This window comes from Candoia aspera, chromosome 3, assembly GCF_035149785.1.
Source record: "Candoia aspera isolate rCanAsp1 chromosome 3, rCanAsp1.hap2, whole genome shotgun sequence".
Taxonomy (NCBI): domain Eukaryota; kingdom Metazoa; phylum Chordata; class Lepidosauria; order Squamata; family Boidae; genus Candoia; species Candoia aspera.
The window spans coordinates 70,169,928-70,188,777 of record NC_086155.1 but is presented as its reverse complement, the minus strand read 5'-3'; the positions used below and the strand labels follow the sequence as shown (position 1 = coordinate 70,188,777).

Sequence of the window (18,850 nt, the reverse complement as noted above, 5' to 3'; positions counted from 1 at the left end):
ATTTCAAAATGACAATTATAAATTAAAATCTTTGAAATCCTTATTATCCACTTCCCATTTATGCAGATACAGTCCGTTTTCCATTGTGGTTACTTTCAGCCATTATTAAATCCTGGAAATTTTAATAGTTTCCCAGTATTTGATTAACATAGTTTCTGCAGGAACTGAAATTGAAAATTATCAATATTTAAGTATCATAACACAGCAATTGGAGTTATTATAAGTGTGTTCATGCTGTGTTTGGACTCATAAGAGTGTTTTGTTTCATTCTAAGTACTAACAATCAAATGACAACATCAAAACCATATGGGAAGAGCAGCTTTCTAATCAGTTCCATAAAGGCCATATCCTGTTCACACGAAGATTCCTACTGCGACCACAGGTTATGTCCCCGGCTCCTATCAGAAAACCGTGGAATTCACATGTAGTTCCCCACTGCGATTTTCAAAGTATCTCTGAGTTTTGAGTATTTAGAAATGAAGATGACAGCTGGGAGTGAATACCTAATGCTGAAGAATTTGTATAACTGAGTTCCAAGTTAATATAAAGCATTTTTATGCCAAATTACTTTTAGACCTGTCAAAAGTAATCCATAAATCCATACTTTACATTATTTTATTCCACTAGAAATGGTGATTTTATACAGGGTATAAAGGGAATCATGATAGCACACACATACTTTACCATACTGTTAAAGAACCATTTTACATAACTATTAAGTACCCTATTATTAAAGCAATATTCAGATACTTTTTTAAAAACTACACATAAATGAATGTTTATCATATGCACGGTGCAAAAATGTGTTCATAACATTTTAGTCACTTTAAACAAAACACTGTGACTTAAAACTAGTTTAAAATTATTTGGCCCATGTGTCAATCAAGTCAGATGTTATTAATCTCCTATGAAGAACTAAAACAGTGTCAAACTCCAGATAAATGGGAGAGATGTTTTATCATTGCGTTCTAATAAACTTTTCAGTGACCAAAAGTTTAAAATGCATTCAATTAATCTCACAATATTTTTTTTTAAAATTTTCCATCATGTGAAAAGGGAGCAATTTGTATCTTCAGTTTCTTAATCATGGACAGTACTGTACACCATGTTACTATATTAAATGGCATCTTGCCCGCAAGCTGGAAGATAATTAAGATGGAGGGTGGGAGAGATGAGTAGGATTCTTCAGTGCTTTAGCCAGGAGGCTTAGTATTGGTAACTCTCTTCTCCAATTTTTTATTTATATATATATATATATATATATATATATATATATATGTGTGTGTGTGTGTATGTATGTGTATATATATATATATATATATATATATGTATATGGGAGAGAGTGAACACATGAACAAGTCATGTTTATAGTGTACAAAATGACCATGGAAACGAACCCTTAATTATGTAAACAAATCAGCACACAATTTCTTCATTTTCCCTTTATAGCATGGTGGTGGAGGGGGTTGAATATCAAGTCTCTTAAGAACCACAGCGTCACCAACACAAATAAAACTTTAGTCTGTATTCACGGAAAGTCTGTGATGCCTTTATTCCCTCCCTCTCCTTTCTCTCAGAGTTCATGAGTATTTTGAGTTCAATAAATAGTACAAAAATAATCCTTTATTTAAAAATCTCCAGATGCATTGTCTTAGAGCCTATACAGCAATTTGTAAGAGCAATGGACTTTTTCTTTTTTCTTTTTTAAGGAGCCCAAACAAATGGAAACCTTGTGGCAATGGCTATTTTTGGATCCAGCACCTTCTTTGACTCTGGCTGCAATTTCTGTTCTTCCCATTAAGGAAAGCAAACATCTTCCTCGCCTTCATCTGAGCAGACTCTTTTCTTGGCTCAGATTAACAGAGGTCAAAGGCTCATCTTATTGTGTAAATCTTTCTTCTTGTGTTTGGAGGGTGAACAATCCTACTATTCCATTTTACTGACTGTTATGGCAGGTTCATTCATCACAACTCCTCCACTTCAGAGTCGGCTTTACATTTTAGAAAGAGAACGTTTTCGTCCAAAGCAAGTCTCGTGGTATTCACCAAAACCATGCCTGGTACAAAGGATGAACATGAGTTGGCCCCTTGCTGCTTGTCTCACTAGCTGCATTTTCCCCCAAGGTCAAAGACATTAGCATTCTGCATCTACCGTGTGTACCGTCACTGCAGCCTGTAAGTGGTGACTATGATGGGCTGGATGGTGCAACCTGTAGTGATGGAACTTGTGACTCAAAAGGGCAGCAGTCTGAGGAGGGGTCTCCAGGTCTAAATCTTCATCATGATTTCCCACATCTACACCAGCTGATAATGGGTCATTATTGCAGGGAGGATTTTCACTGTCTTCCTGAGGACTCATGGTACTGTAGCCTGAAAAATAAAGCCACATGGGTCAGGAGGGATGAGTTTGAACAAAAAAGTTCATAATGCTTAGAAATGATCATTCACATTCATAATTTAACACACTGCAGGAAGGAAAAATCATCACTCAGCAGTGCTGACTGATGCAGGAGTGTTAGGTTATTTTAACAGAGTCTAATTTCCTTTCTTTCCTATTTTTCTTTGAAATTTCTGATTCTGAACACACACAAAAAAGTCTCAGAACACTTCGGGAAGATTCAAAAGGCAACTCTGTTGTATACTTATTATTTAATTCCTTTGCCTTTGATCATTTGACTTAACTAACCTAAGGCATTAAGTTTTGAACCAGATATACATTCAGTCAACCTCCTCCATGTTGAAAATGATCAACATAACACACACCAAATAGTTTAATATTTTATGTTTTGATTAGCTAAAAAAGGCTTCAATTAATTTCCTATGTGACTGCACAAATTATGTTACCTTCAATAACTTCATCTACTGTAGAACAGATGTAGGTAATATTTGAGTAACATCTTCAGTTTACTCTATCGCAATTTGATGGATTTCAAGAAACAGCAAGCAGAATTGTTCCCCATTTTATGTATATGTAACACTTTTTACCCATGCATAAAATCCTATCTGCTATCGAAGAGGCATTTGGGTCTAACCAACACCCCATCCACACAAAATTGAAGATTTACTTTATTCAAAAAAAACCTCTTATGCATAAAAGAATTCCTGTTTTAATGCTCTAGTTTTAAATTAATGAGTTTACAAATACAATAACCAATATGTTATAGCACATGTCATACCAGTAAAAAGTATACTTTATTTATTTATTTATCAATTTTTTATGGCTGCCCATCTCAGGAAAAGTGACTCTGGGAGACCTACAACAATCCAATAAAATAATAAATATATAAACAATCATTACCTAAAACCACTATATAATAATTATTAAAAAACATTAGAAACTATAAAAGCAGAACTATTCCACTATTATTATTTTTTCTACTATGAAAGGAATTTTTTGGCATATGTAGTGCCTGGTCTTAAAAAGCTGCAGGAATTTCAAACTCAACACTGTCATGGCAAACATACTTTTAAGCAATGCAACTATACTAAAAATGTTAGTTCAGCCACTTCTGTGTTAGATCCGTGCCCCTCCTGGCTAGTCAAGACTGCCCAGGAGAGGACATGTGATTGGGTCTGGGCGGTGGTTAATTCCTCTTTGAGGGAGGGGTTGGTCCCACCGGCTCTTAAGGTGCACCCCCTCCTGAAGGGGCCATCGCTCGACCCAACCAATCTGGATAGTTTCTGTCCAGTCTCCAACCTCCCCTTTCTAGGAAAGGTTGTTGAGAAAGTGGTCGCATGGTAGCTTCAAAGGGCTCTGGATGAAGTGGATTATCTAGATCCCTTTCAGTCAGGATTCAGGCCAGGATATAGGACTGAGATGGCATTGATTGCGCTCTTGGATGACCTCTGGAGGGAATGGGATGGGGGCAGTGTGACCATCCTTGCCCTTCTTGACGGCCTTCAATACCATTGATCATGGTACCCTTCTGGACTGGCTTCGGGAGTTGGGGGTGGGCAGCACTGTGTTGCGCTGGTTCTCCTCCTTGCTCCGGGGTCAGTTCCAGTCAGTGTTGGTGGGAGGGGAGAGGTCCAGTCCATGGCCCCTACTGTGTGGGGTGCCACAGAGCTTGGTTCTCTCGACCCTCTTATTTAACATCTATATGAGGCCGCTGGGGGAGGTGATCCAATGGTTTGGGGTGAGGTATCATCAGTATGCTGATGATACCCAGCTTTTTATCTCTACCCCAGGCTGAGTGATGCCGTGGGCATCCTATCTCAGTGCCTGGAGGCTGTAAGGTCCTGGGCTCCGGCTCAAGCAAGCAAGACTGAGTGGCTTTGGGTGTTTGGGCCTCCCAGTACCAAGGTTTTTCCATCTTTGGTCCTGGATTGGGTGACACTGCCCCAGACGGACCTGGTGCACAATTTGGGGGTTCTCTTGGACTCATGGCTCCTGCTGGAAGAGCAGATGGCAGCCATGGCTAACAGGGCCTTTGCACACCTTCTAGTTGTGCGTCAGTTGTGCCCATTCCTGGACCGGGAGGCACTACTCACTGTCACTCATGCCCTCACGACCTCCCGTTTGGACTATTGCAACGCGCTCTACATGGGGCTGCCCTTGAGGAACATTCGGAAGCTTCAGCTGGTACAGAATGCAGCTGCCCGGGTTGTAAATAGTGTTGGCTGCTCAGCACATGAAACACCACTGCTTCGGGAGCTGCACTGGTTGCCAGTGTGTTTCAGGGTGCAATTCAAGGTGCTGGTTGTCACCTTTAAAGCCCTTCATGGCTTGGGACTGGGGTACTTAAGACACCACCTTCTCCCAGTTGTTTCTACCTGTCCAATCCAATCTGGCAGGATGGGCATGCTCTGGGTCCCGTCAGCCAAGGAATGTCGGCTGGCGAGGCCGTGGCACCTGGCCTCTGGAACATCCTCCCTCCTGAGATTAGGATGGCCCCGATCCTGCTGGCTTTTCAGAAGGCCTTGAAGACCTGGCTTTGTGCCCAGGCCTGGGGCCCCAAGTGTGTGAAGGGCCCTGCTTCATGGTTGGGCTAACACCAATGGCTTTTAAGATCTCTTGGCAGTATCTATATTTTATATTTAATTTTTTGGTATTGTTTTTATTGTTTTATTGTTTTTGTTACTGTTAGCCACCCAGAATCACTGGTTTGAGATGGCTGACTATATAAATTGAATGAATGAATAAATAAAATAATTTTAAAAATCCATAGTTAATTTGGAGTAAGGCCTGTTACTTAGTGAAATTCACTTTCAAGTGAAATATGCACAAAATTGGGTTGTTCATGATCATTACTTTAGTTTGGATTTTTCTTTTTTTCATGTACCATGTTCTAGTCCATCATCAGCCATGGAAGCTCACTGGGTGACTTTGGGCTAGTCAGTCTCAGCCCAACAACTCCCCTTATTGTTGCAGAGAAAAATAGGAATGGGAGCTTTTGAATCAAAGATAGGTTCTAAAACTAAGAAATAAATGAACAATAAATATCCTACTTCAGATGCATGATGAAAGATAACCTCTCATACAGGAAAATTATGCCACAGTAAGATTTGCCACCATTGAAGTCAGGCTTAGAAGTTCACATGCTCAGGAGACCAACGACCGAGTAGCAAATGATTAATCTGCCTGATCATCTGGGAAAGCCAGCAATGTACAAATCACTTTTTCTGAATAGTATATTTTTCAAATTGCATCTTCCTACCTTCCACGCAGGAAGAACGGGGGTGGTTTTCTGTCATGATGAACTTTCCCAAATTAAATGGAATGGCCCTGATGCCTGTATAATGGGCTGTGAAAATAACCTTGGGAGACAGAAGGAAAAGCTGCACCCTAGAGTAATCAGCCAGTCTGATAAACAAAATCTGAGTCCAAAGGAGGAATAGGGGTGGAGTAGACGTCTCAGAAGGGACCCTCCCTAGTTCTCTGGCAAGTTAAAGATGGGGAGGGAGGAAGTACTTTCAGACTTGCAAGATTCTGTTACTGTAACCTTTCAGTAAAGGCAGTATTAATAGTCATGGTTTTGGTTTCCTGTCTGGAGTACCTCAAAGGGCTGACGGCCTGTTAGAGCCATGGGGGAACAGGAGAGGGAAAGTTGGCAGTAAGCATGACTAATGTATGGCTGTTGATCAAAAGCAAAATATATGAATAATTAACAATAAATAGTGTAGGAATCATGGGGTATATGGATCAAACTGATCTAGCCCATTTGTCTTCCTCATCCTTGACTTCCCTTTTTCCCTTTTTCTTATTGTACTGTAAGTATGTGCAAAACCTACCAAGCAGCTGTTAGAATGGAAAGCTTCTGAAAGTTCTGCCTGTGCCATTCTGGGTGCAATTTAAACTCCCCTAGGGGAACTCATTTGAGCTTCCTTTCATCTAAGCTGATGCTGTAAGGCCTTCATTTGCCTTTAGTTATTGGTAACATTGATTGGATACAGTGCCATTAAAATCCAGAATTCTAGGGTATATTTCAGCCAATTTAGCTGCACTTTGTGAGCTTTTGAAGTCCCCCTACAAAAAGTGCAAAAACTAAATCCCCCAAATATGTAGAATTCAGAAAGTTCCCATCATACTGAACTGCCACCATAAAATTTATGAATAAAAATGCCTATTTGGTAAAATTAACAAAGGGTAAATAGATTTTTGAAGTAAAGTAAGAAAAATAAAAAGCACATTGTGAAAAACTGTAACAAATGCCAGTTTAGAAGTCTAGAAAATTTAATTGAATATGTGATAGTGCAATTAACTGAACTGCGTAAGTGCAGCAAATTTTTAAGTGTAGGAAAACACAGACTCCTATATTAAATATATGCAATTCATCTGTGAAAGTACTGTGATTCTACTACATTTTTAGAAATACCTTTGGGTGTTATTTTAAGGGTAAGTTAATGTAAAAGGTTTGTTTTGAGCTAAACTAGACTCCTGGAGATTTCACAGACATGTCCATGTAGTTTTCTTGGCAACAATACAGAAATGGTTTGCTTTTACCCTCTATCATGATGTTTTTTAACATCACATCTAGCAGGTAGCCCTAGATCAGGGGGCCCTTCAGACAGTCACTCATGCCTGGTCACCTCACAGCTTGACTCCTACAACGTACTCTACATGCAGCTACCCTTGAAGACCACCCGGAAACTTCAACTGTTCCAGAGTGCAGCAGTGTGGGCAGTGATGGGCATGCCTCGGTATGCCCATGTAACACCTGTGCTTTGTGAACTGCCATGGTTGCCAGTTTGCTTCTGGGGGTAATTCAAGGTACTGGTTGTTAACTATAAAGCCCTTCATGGCATAGGGCCTGGTTACCTGAGGGACTGCCTGTCTCCCAAAGTATCTGCCCAGCTAATCTGATCTGGCAAGATTGGCACGCTCCAAGTTCCTTCAGTTAAGCAATGCCATCTCTTGGGACTCTGGAAATGTGCCTTTTCTGTAGCAGTGCCCACCATCTGGAACGAGGTTGCCCCTGAGATCCAAATGGCCCCCACCCTATTGGTGTTTCAAAGGACCTTGAAGACTTGGCTATTCGCCCAGGCCTTTGGTGAGGATGACTAGTCTCCTTTTAACTGTGGTTGTTTTCCTTTGTTCCCATCTCGTTTTGTCATCCTGCCATCTTTATTCTTCTTTTTGTTTGTTTTTCTTGTATTTACTGTTTTAAACAATTTGTAAACTGCCCAGAGTTGCTGAGCGTTGGGTGACATATAAATTTAATAAATCATCATCATCTGGTGATCTCCCATCCAACTACTACTCAGGCCTGACCCTTTTTAGCTTCCAGATCCAGACAGGGTGATGCTACCAGCATAGACTTGAAGAATAGAACCATATACCAATAAGCGTGGGATACTACCATACTACCAGTTTCAAATGGCTCTTCTCCTTGAAGCCATGTTAGCTATCTTCAGATGTGTCCCCTGTACATGTGAGGGGTGGAAGGTGGCAAGACAGGGTGAATATGTCATCCCGCTTTTACTTAGGGTGAATATGTCATCCTGCTTTTACTTAGGGTGAATATGTCATCCCGCTTTTACTTTTTCTGCCTTTCATGAGTTCAGGCTAGTAGTCAAACATGAAGTTCCCCATAGCCTTGCTTTATTAGGGCTCAGAATTCATGGACAATTGTATTCCAGTTGATGCAACTAGTAGTCCTTTTCATACCTAGATGCACACATGAATATTGGAGAAAGCAAAGTTGGGACTATCCTCTGCATGCTTTCAAGACCCCATAGGTTCAGGTGGACATCTGAAGAAGGCTAATATTATCGATCAGGTTATTCAGAAAAGGAGAAGCCAGCGTGTGCAGGGCTAGTAAAGAACAGATTTCCTTTAATAGAGGGTCACTTTTGCAAAACTGAGAAACTCCTTACTTTCTATATACATGATTTCCTGATTTTACATGGTTTATGATGACATTTATTTTTTTTTTCACTTGCAGAGTCTAGTGCAGTGTTTTTCAAACTTGGCAACATTAAGATGTGTGGACTTCAACTCCCAGAATTCCCCTGCCAGCATGCTAGCTGAGGAATTCTGGGGTTGCAGGCCACATATCTTAAAGTTGCCAAGTTTGAAAAACACTGGTCTAGTGTATCTCTGTTTTCCATTAGCTGTATTTACTTATATGCAACAGAACTCTTTCCATTTATTGCCTCTAGATTTAATTCTGTTTTGGTTTCCCCCAAATGCTGACAAACATGTCTAATTTTTAAAATAGCATTATAGGAAAACAAGTCCCCCATTACACATAAAGTTTTATGAAACTGTTTCACACATATTAGGTTATGAAATGGAAAATAATTAGGGTAAAACAGGGAAGGGGACCTAAATTCTAGTTAAGAGCAGCTAACGAACATTTTAACTTCTGAATAATGACTAAACTACAGCCTCTAATCTTCTGCCATCCTCTGCAAGTAAAAGGAAGTAAGTGAAAGGAAAATAATTGCAATGCAACTGCCCTCAGAGGCATTCAAAGAGACATTCCAATGCTGGCACAGTCAGAATCACTGGCTATTGTTTAAACTCACTGCTTCTCTATGTGGCTTGTAGGGAATCACTGAGGAAAGGAAATTGTGCAATGCATTAGGCTATTTCAAATATTAATTCTGCAATCACATGTAGCATACAGGAAAATTTGTCAAGGAAGTATTATTGTCTAAGCTCCTTGTCAGAATTGTATGTTGGAAACAAACCAAGGTTTGATCTCCTAGTTATTAGGGACCAACTGAATCATGCTAGTATTTATGTGATTTAGTTTTCTCATATACTCATATGGCCTAAATCGTGATACCTTGTTTATACAGTACTTCATGTTGCCACAGAAGGATAACATAGCATTTACATTGTTTTGTTTGTTTTTATTTTTAATGGTTCTAATGAACAAAATTCTGTATCTGAAGAATACATGAAAAGATCTAAGTCTGGCTTGGGTACGGCTGCCAGTTTTCTCTTTAAAATTATGAAACTTACCATTGGGTACTTTAAAAAAAAATGTTTTAACCTGTGTGTCTGTTGCAAAGATTTTTACGTGTATGTGTTACAAGGATTTTCCACATTCTACCTTTTGATGTTGTGTTTATATTAACTAGAAATATCACAGGGTTTGCAGTCATATGAAAGACGTAAGGGCCTGCATGTTTCAGTCAGTGATCGCTGCCACATACTGAGCGAACATCTACAAACATTCAAGGACTCCAAGAAATCAAATACAAGTCCTCATCCTGCCCTTGCTGTGCATTTAGTATATCATACTGTATTTATAGTGAAAGTGATACAAAGATACAGCTGACAGCCTTGGCAAAAAAAAATATGCCAACCTCACATTAATCCTCTTAGTGGACTCATCAACTGGATACACGATGGAGATTTAGCACCAACTGCCCAGTCTTACTGGTGATTGGTCAATTATGTGGCAAAAAATCATAGTCAGTGACAGAGGAAATGTCACAAAAGCCCAAATCCTATTTCTTTAATAATTTAATTTCTATGTTAATCAAAGGAGAACCGTGTTTGCAGTAATTCTGTGCATCACAAATCTTCTTATGAATCATAATGCATACCAGTAAGCCAAGAAGGCATTCAACCTTTTAAAATTTAACCCAGGGTTTATTTAACCTAGCAACAAGAAATAAACTCTTGGGTCTCTATTGCTTAAAAGTAAACACTGTTTTATATACAAAAAAAAGAAAGAATAGTGTTACTCCTTATCTAATAACACAAAGTACAATTATTAAAATACATTTCAATTGACCACAGGGGGAAAAGAGGGGATCTAATTTCTGTAATACTTTACTTTTTGTAAGGGTGCATATTCATATAACAGTGTTGATGCATCAGTGATTAAGATGCTAAGTGGAAGAGTGAAACAAAAATAGCTTCAAATCTGGCAAGTGCCTGGCTCTGGAATGGAAAGTGTCAAATTTGTTTTAAATGAAGAACAGCACTGGGATTGCTTTCTTAGAAAATGTGTTATATTGCCAAGGAGCACAAACAAGATGAGAGACTTCCATGATCTTACCATGATCACTTTCTGTTCCTGATCGTCCCCAGTAACGGCGTCTACGTTCAGGACTGTGGGCGTGCCGTTCAATAACTGCTGCTATAAACCGAGTGTTACTGACTACAGTGAGCAGAAGAAAGAAAAAGAGAGAAAAAGGATAACCTCATATATTCATCAAGCAGATCACTTTTAAGGCATTAGAAAATAGCTGCTGTTGTCGAATTCCAAACTGGTCAAACTTCTAAACCATAGTATGAAAGAACCATAACTAATTTATGGCCTTTAAAGAGGCGTTGGTACACCCCCTCCTCAAGAAGCCATCGCTGGACCCTACTGTTTCGTCCAGTCTCCCACCTCCGCTTTCTGGGGAAGGTGGTTGAGAAAGTGGTGGCTTTGCAGCTCCAGAGGGTCCTGGAGGAAACGGATTATCTAGACCCCTTTCAGTCAGGTTTCAGGCCCAGTTATGGGACGGAAACGGCATTGGTCGCACTTCTGGATGATCTCTGGCGGGAGCGGGATGGAGGCAGTGCATCCATCCTCGCTCTCCTTGATCTCTCAGCGGCTTTCGATACCATCGACCATGGTATCCTTTTGGGGCGGCTCAGGGAGTTGGGGGTGGGCGGCATAGTCTTACGCTGGTTCACCTCCTTCCTCCAGGGCCGATCCCAGTCGGTGTTGATAGGGGAGGAGAGATCGGCCCCGCGGCCCCTTCTTTGTGGGGTGCCACAGGCATCAGTACTCTCCCCTCTCCTTTTTAACATCTACATGAACCCGCAGGGTGAGATCATCCGTCACCATGGGAAGAGGTATCATCAGTATGCTGTATATCTCCATCCCAGGTGAAGTAAGTGATGCCATGACCACCCTCTCCGAGTGTCTGGGGCTGTGGGGGCCTGGATGGGGAACAACAGGCTTCAACTGAACCCTGGTAAGACCGAATGGCTGTGGGTTATGGTTCTTCTGTATCCGGGACATTAACATCTCTGGTTCTGGATGGGGTTGCACTGCCCCAGACAGACCCAGTGCGTAACTTGGGGGTCCTCCTGGACTCACGGCTCCTGCTCAAAGAGCAGGTGGCAGCCGTGGCCAGGAGAGCCTTTGTGCAGCTACGTGCTGTGCACCAGTTACACCCCTTCCTGGATCAGGAGGCCCTTCGAACAGTCACTGCCCTTGTTATCTCTCAGATAGACTATTGCAATGCGCTCTACATGGGGCTACCCTTGAAAAGTATCCGGAAGCTTCAGCTGATCCAGAATGCAGCTGCGCGAGCTGTTTTTGGTGCCCCCAGAAGGGCACATGTAACACCACTGCTGCGCGAGCTGCATTGGGTACCAGTTTGCTTCCAGGTCCAATTCAAGGTGTTGGTTATCACCTTTAAAGCCCTACATGGCATGGGACCAGGTTACCTGAGGGACCGCCTCTTCCCCATTACATCAACCCATCCCACCCGATCATGAAGAGAGGGCATGCTACGGACCCAGTCTGTAAAAGAATTTCATCTGGCAGGGTCCAGGAAGCGGGCCTTCTCTGCAGTAGCTCCCGCCCTGTGGAACATGCTGCCCCTGGAGGTGAGATTGGCCCCATCGCTCCTGGCCTTTCGGTGGAGTCTGAAGACCTGGTTCTGCCTCCTCGCTTGGGGTGGAGATGGGAATAGAGTTACATGGGGATGGTTGTTATAGATCACTCCTCCCACACTTGGACTGTTTTAGATGTTTCATCGCTTGGATTTTTTATTCTTTATTCTTTATTTCTATTTATAGTATTTTTACTGTATTTTGTTTTTTGTATTATTCTGATGGTTTTAATCACTTGTTATAAACCGCCCAGAGGCCTCCGACAGGAGGAGATGGGCGGGGATAAATTAGATAAATAAATAAATAAATTTTGATTCCCAGACTACATTGTAAATTATTTAGAATCAATTTGGTAACAAACTGCATCTAGAACTGTCTTTAGAGTGTATTAAAATACAATACTTTTTGCAAAACTGCAGGAGATACTAGTCGTAGTTAAATCCTGGTAAGGAAAACACAGGAACATATATAGAATAACAGCTGTGGATTCCACCTACTGCATTTACATACAGTTTTCAAACCATTTATTTATTTTCAAGGGGTGGATGGGTGGATCTTACTTAACGCTGGATATTACACAGTTCTTGAAAGCAAAGTGAGGAAATCAGCAACTCAAAGGCAACTAGATTTCATGAACTGTCATCTAAGAATTGTCTAAGCCTGGATGACAAGTGTATGTTCTATAGCATATTTGGTCTTTAGAGGAAAACATTAAGATAGCAAGTGATGGAGCAAAATAATGGACAAAGGGTCAAAGTCCTGCTCATAAATCACTGAGGTAAGAACTCAGTGAATTGGGTGTGAGCGAGTCAGTGACTTTTTACAGTTATATTCAGTCTGTAGAAAGGCAGCAATATACAGCCTTGCTTTAGGACTCCTTTCAAAATGACTGGGGCCAAAACTGTAAAGCACTTTGCCCTCTTGAAATGATTACAGAGGTGAATAATGCTACATCTTTGTAGCGAGAAAGGCTGCAGGAAAAAAAAATGCATGCAGCCTCTCCCCATGTTTTCCTGCCCAACTCCAACCAGAATGGGATTGCTAAATACTCACTGATTCCTCTGTCTTCATGACTGTCCTCATCCCTTTCATCTCTCTCATTCTCCAGGTTGGACATGCGGACTGACATTTCTACACACCGTTACAAACAGAAAAATGCAACTATTAAAGAGAAAGAAGTTGCATTAGCCTGTAAGAGTGCAATGTTTTGGAAATGGCCCTGGGTTGCCCCTTTCTGAAGGACAAAATAGCAGAGGCCCAGAAACTGTACAGCAAACTATTTGAATATTTTGGTCGAGGCTATGGCATAAATCTGTCAGCTTCTCTACCTACTTCTCTCTCTTTTTGAGCCAGCAATATAAATGTACCACTTAAGCATAAAATATACATGACTCGGCAATGTTCATAAAATTCTGTGAAATAGCAGCTATGGAGTCCTTGGTGCTCTCTGACTTGGTTGTTTGCTTGCAGACTTTTCATTACCCAACTAGGTGACATCATCAGTGCACAATCAAGTGCAACAACCAAGCTCAGAGAGCACCAAGGACTCCACAGTTCAAACCTGAGCTACATACAGTATATTCTCTTCTATGGGAAATAATAGCTCTTTTAGAAGTGTTGGAAAGGGATGGCCATGATTAAATATTTTTCTTTCCACTTATGGTAACACTTTCATAACTCCTCTTTGTGTTTCCCAATTATTTTTACAACATCAGTTAATATTTTTATGGAACTACATAGATCAATGCTAGAAAATGGTTAGAATTATAATCAGCAGTAATGTGCTCTGTTTTGAGTTTTATTATTAAGAAGGCAAAATGCTAAACAGTGAGCACTATAATGTGTTCATAAAAAGAATATGCCTAAAAAATGGTATTTTGTTTTCTGTTCAACTGGAGTAAAACAACGGACTTAGAACTTTTTAAAAATCACAAAGGTGACAGTGAAGAAAGCGGAACAATAAAGCATGCACATCTACCCTAAAAAACTAATTGCGCATCTGACATGCTCTAGAATCAGCTGATCAGAATAAATATTTACAAGATTTTCTAGGAGGGACTTAATGAAGTCAGTGCAACTGTGACTTCTATATCCAGCAGAGGGCAGTGGTGCCTATTCTACATTAGCAGAGCAGTGTGAATAAAATGTACTTTGTAGGACATATGCTTATAAATTGACTTGAGATTATCAGAAGGAGTGCACCAAATCAAACAGTCAGAGCCAGAAAACATAATTCTATTACATAAGCAAAACATTTATTTAGCTTACCTTGTGCTGCAAGTGGAGACATGTGCTGGTGACTTCTGCGGTGGATCTGGTGACGATAGGCATAGACTGCGAGAACCAACACCATTATGCATCCCATAATACCTCCTGCTACAGGACCAACTGGAGCACTTTTTATCATATTCAAAGCTATCACCTCATCTCCTTTCATTTCAGAGGGAGAAAAAAATAAAAGGAGTATGAAAATCTCCTTAAGAAGAAGTTCAAATCCTGTAAGAACAATCTAGATAATCGCTAGACTATGGATGCTGCCCAAAATCTAATTTTGGTGACAAAGACACTCCTAAGAGGAAATCATGCCAGTTTTCAAAACGAGATATGCATCCATTCCACTGCTCCGTGTAAGGTATTCTTACATAAGAATATATTAAAAATTATGAATAATTGTTGAATATTGTTATGAATATACAAAATTCCTATTCTGATCAACAGTTCATTGTGCTTCAACGCACTTCATCTTACAGATTGCATGGGCTAGAAAGCATCTCTTATACAGGATTAGTCCAATATATTCTGCTTCCCCAGCCAAAATTCCCTTCTGATAAAAAAAAAATGCTGGGACAGAGTTTCACACCACATGCTTCTAATACCCATAAAAACATGGTTGGGTTGTTTATGTAGATCAGCCTTTCTTAACGTTTTGACCCTGGAGAAATGCTTGAAATATTTTTCAGGCCTCGGGGAACCCCTGCACATTCAGGCTCAAATATAGGCCAGAAGTTACAAAATTATTATATTTGTTTCATGTGTAGGCCTGTATATATGCATTAAATTAAAATTAAGAATAAAACTTACCTCTTTAACGTGAAGTTGCCTGGATTTGAAATAATTTTTTCAATAAATCATGATCTCTCAGGGAACCCCTAGCAACCTCTCACAGAATCCTAGGGTTCCATGGAACTCTGGTTAAGAAACCCTGCTGTAGATTATCCAGACCAGATCTCAATGCATAAAAAGATCTAAAGCCATCCTTACCAATGGATCCCATGTCATCCGCATAGGGGCTTTTGGCACCCACAATACCACCAAAGCATTCTTTCTGAAGAGCACAATAGGATTTATCAAGGTGAGTTTTTCCATCACTGTCCACCATGCACCACTCACAGTCTAAGACACCAAAACAATCTCTGCAAGATAAGGAAATGGCAGTGAAAATTTACTTGTTACAAGATTAAGTAACTTGAGACAAACACATTTGAGAAGTCAGTCTTAAAGTTTTCCAGGTTAAGGATCTCCTTTTCTTGAAAGTGGAACAAGACAATTTCTGTTATTGCTACCAGTGCTATCCTGATTAAAATTTGAGACTTCAAGCAACAGTTTCCATAATGTCCCTCCAAGAATCCCCAAAGGAATGATTGTCCAGCATCTCTTCAGCCTCTAGCTTTGGGCAAGCTGCTCTAATTTAATTTCCTCACTGTTGTACAAAGCATTTTAAAGGCTTTGTAAGTTTCAGTGGATAGCATCTGAATCTGCAAAGTGGCACAGTAAGTTTATTAGGTTAAATGAAGATAAATACAAATTCAACTGATTTTATGATAGTGTTTTTTTAAGTTCTACATGCAGTTAAAAATCGTTCTTGTTGATTTCTTTAAAGGGAAAAACAATGTAACTTACCCACTCTCCATTCTTTGATTACACTGTGTATTGATACACTGAGGAAGAGCATCCTGTAGGCTGGGATCCACAGCAGTAAAAGTCAGAGGTTCCTGATGGACTTCACAACTAGGGTTCCTAAAATTTGGAAAACAGAAATGCAAAAATTAGATTTCCAAAACTCACTAAATGGTTATGTTACTTTATTATCTGAATGATTACCCTTAAAACATTGTAATTGTCCATCTAACAGCATAAACAATATACTGTACGTTAGCGTAAACTTAGTAAGCTGTTAGCTATACGTACCTACTTTCTGCATTGGTAAGGTTGCCTGTACATTCATTGACTTCTAAAGGACACTCACAAGGGCATTCACATTCATTCTGTTCCATTCTTCAGGAAGAAAATAAAGAATAAGTATTTATTATCTCTCACTGCTTTTTTTACTCCCTGTATATCTTGTATGGTGGGCTACAAAACAATTTTAGTGTCAAACAGGACCATCTGTTCTAAGGAATTTCAAAGATGCTTTATAATATATTCTTTTTTCAGTATTGTTTAGTTAGATTGCCCTTATTACTAATGCAACTGATGGAAATATACATACAGTCCCTTCTATATTTTACAAAGATTTCAAAGCCCACAGTAACTAAAACGATATCACCAAGAAGTGCACAAAGAGGCCATAAGGTCTATAACACTCTCTCCTCTACAGCTCAGTAATATGGTAAATTCAAGTGAAGTAGCATGTAACTACTACAAATAGTAGTCATTAGTGGAAAATGTGGAAAATCCTCCTTTAATACTTCAAGCAGGTGGTAGCAGCAAAATCCAGAGTTTAACTTAGCATTATCCACAATCTCTCATCATTCAGCAAAGGATCGTTACCTTGCCGTGGTGCTGTAGCTTGAGCACCTCAGTGACGCCATGAGCTAAACCGTGAAGGGCCACTCAAGACGGGAAGGTCATGACAGAGAGGTCAGACTAAATGCAATCCCTGGGGAAGGTAATGGCAACCCACCCCAGTATTCTTGCCGGGAAAACTCAATGGATCAGTACAACCAGAGATATGTCGGTATACCATCGGAAGATGAGACCCCCAGGTCGGAAGATGGTCAAAATGCTACTGGGGAGGAACAGAGGATGTGTTCAACTAGCCCCAGACGTGATGACGCAGCTAGCTCAAAGCCAAAAGGACGGCTAGCAGCCGACGGTGCTGGTGGTGAACGGCGAATCCGATGTTCTAAGGATCAACACACCATTGGAACCTGGAATGTAAGATCTATGAGCCAGGGCAAATTGGATGTGGTTATTGGGGAGATGTCAAGATTAAAGATAGATATTTTGGGCATCAGTGAACTGAAATGGACTGGAATGGGCCACTTCACATCAAATGACCACCAGACCTACTGCTGTGGACAAGAGGACCACAGAGGAAATGGAGTAGCCTTCATAATTAATAGTAAAGTGGCGAAAGAAGTGCTTGGATACAATCCAAAAAACGACAGAATGATCTCAATTCGAATTCAGGGCAAGCCATCTAACATCACAGTGATCCAAATATACGCCCCAACCACAAATGCTGAAGAAGCTGAAGTAGAGCAGTTCTATGAGGATCTGCAGCACCTACTGGACGACACGCCTAAAAGAGATGTTATTTTCATCACGGGAGACTGGAATGCTAAGGTGGGCAGTCAAATGACACCTGGAATTACAGGTAAGTATGGCCTGGGAGAACAAAACGAAGCAGGACATAGGCTGATAGAATTTTGTCAAGACAATTCACTCTGCATAACAAACACTCTCTTCCAACAACCTAAGAGACGGCTTTATACATGGACTTCACCAGATGGACAACATCGAAATCAGATTGACTACATCCTTTGCAGCCAAAGGTGGCGGACATCTGTACAGTCGGTAAAAACAAGACCTGGAGCTGACTGTAGTTCCGATCACGAACTTCTTATTGCACAATTTAGGATCAGACTAAAGAGATTAGGGAAGACCCACAGATCAGCTAGATATGAGCTCACTAATATTCCTAAGGAATATGCAGTGGAGGTGAAGAATCGATTTAAGGGACTGGACTTAGTAGATAGGTTCCCGGAAGAACTCTGGACAGAAGTTCCCAGCATTGTTCAGGAGGCAGCAACAAAATACATCCCAAAGAAAGAGAAAACCAAGAAGGCAAAATGGCTGTCTGCTGAGACACTAGAAGTAGCCCAAGAAAGAAGGAAAGCAAAAGGCAACAGTGATAGGGGGAGATATGCCCAATTAAATGCAAAATTCCAGAGGTTAGCCAGAAGAGATAAGGAATTATTTTTAAACAAGCAATGTGCGGAAGTGGAAGAAGACAATAGAATAGGAAGGACAAGAGACCTCTTCCAGAAAATTAGAAACATCGGAGGTAAATTCCAGGCAAAAATGGGTATGATCAAAAACAAAGATGGCAAGGACCTAAAAGAAGAAGAAGAGATCAAGAAAAGGTGGCAAGAATATACAGAAGACCTGTATAGGAAGGATAACAATATCGGGGATAGCTTTGACGGTGTGGTCAGTGAGCTAGAGCCAGACATCCTGAAGAGTGAGGTTGAGTGGGCCTTAAGAAGCATTGCTAATAACAAGGCAGCAGGAGACGACGGCATCCCAGCTGAACTGTTCAAAATCTTGCAAGATGATGCTGTCAAGGTAATGCATGCTATATGCCAGCAAATTTGGAAAACACAAGAATGGCCATCAAACTGGAAAAAATAAACTTATATCCCCATACCAAAAAAGGGGAACACTAAAGAATGTTCAAACTATCGAACAGTGGCACTCATTTCACATGCCAGTAAGGTAATGCTCAAGATCCTGCAAGGTAGACTTCAGCAATTTATGGAGCGAGAATTGCCAGATGTACAAGCTGGGTTTAGAAAAGGCAGAGGAACTAGAGACCAAATTGCCAATATCC

At 40.5% G+C, this 18,850-nt stretch overlaps 1 protein-coding gene across 3 annotated transcripts in view; it reads right to left on the bottom strand.

The window, feature by feature from the left end:
* Positions 1–1,603: 1,603 nt before the first annotated feature.
* CACHD1 (cache domain containing 1) overlaps positions 1,604–18,850 on the bottom strand; it is a 136,518-nt gene continuing 119,271 nt past the window's right edge. For 2 of the 3 annotated variants that reach the window (XM_063298070.1, XM_063298073.1), the window contains 7 exons: positions 16,204–16,290; positions 15,916–16,032; positions 15,277–15,428; positions 14,284–14,445; positions 13,069–13,146; positions 10,460–10,561; positions 1,604–2,369 (listed from right to left, as the gene is read on the bottom strand). In XM_063298070.1, coding sequence (XP_063154140.1) covers positions 2,134–2,369; positions 10,460–10,561; positions 13,069–13,146; positions 14,284–14,445; positions 15,277–15,428; positions 15,916–16,032; positions 16,204–16,290 — 934 coding nt within the window. In that variant the 3' untranslated portion in view covers positions 1,604–2,133. The remainder of the gene's footprint in view (positions 2,370–10,459; positions 10,562–13,068; positions 13,147–14,283; positions 14,446–15,276; positions 15,429–15,915; positions 16,033–16,203; positions 16,291–18,850) is intronic. The other variant, XM_063298072.1, reaches the window with a different exon arrangement.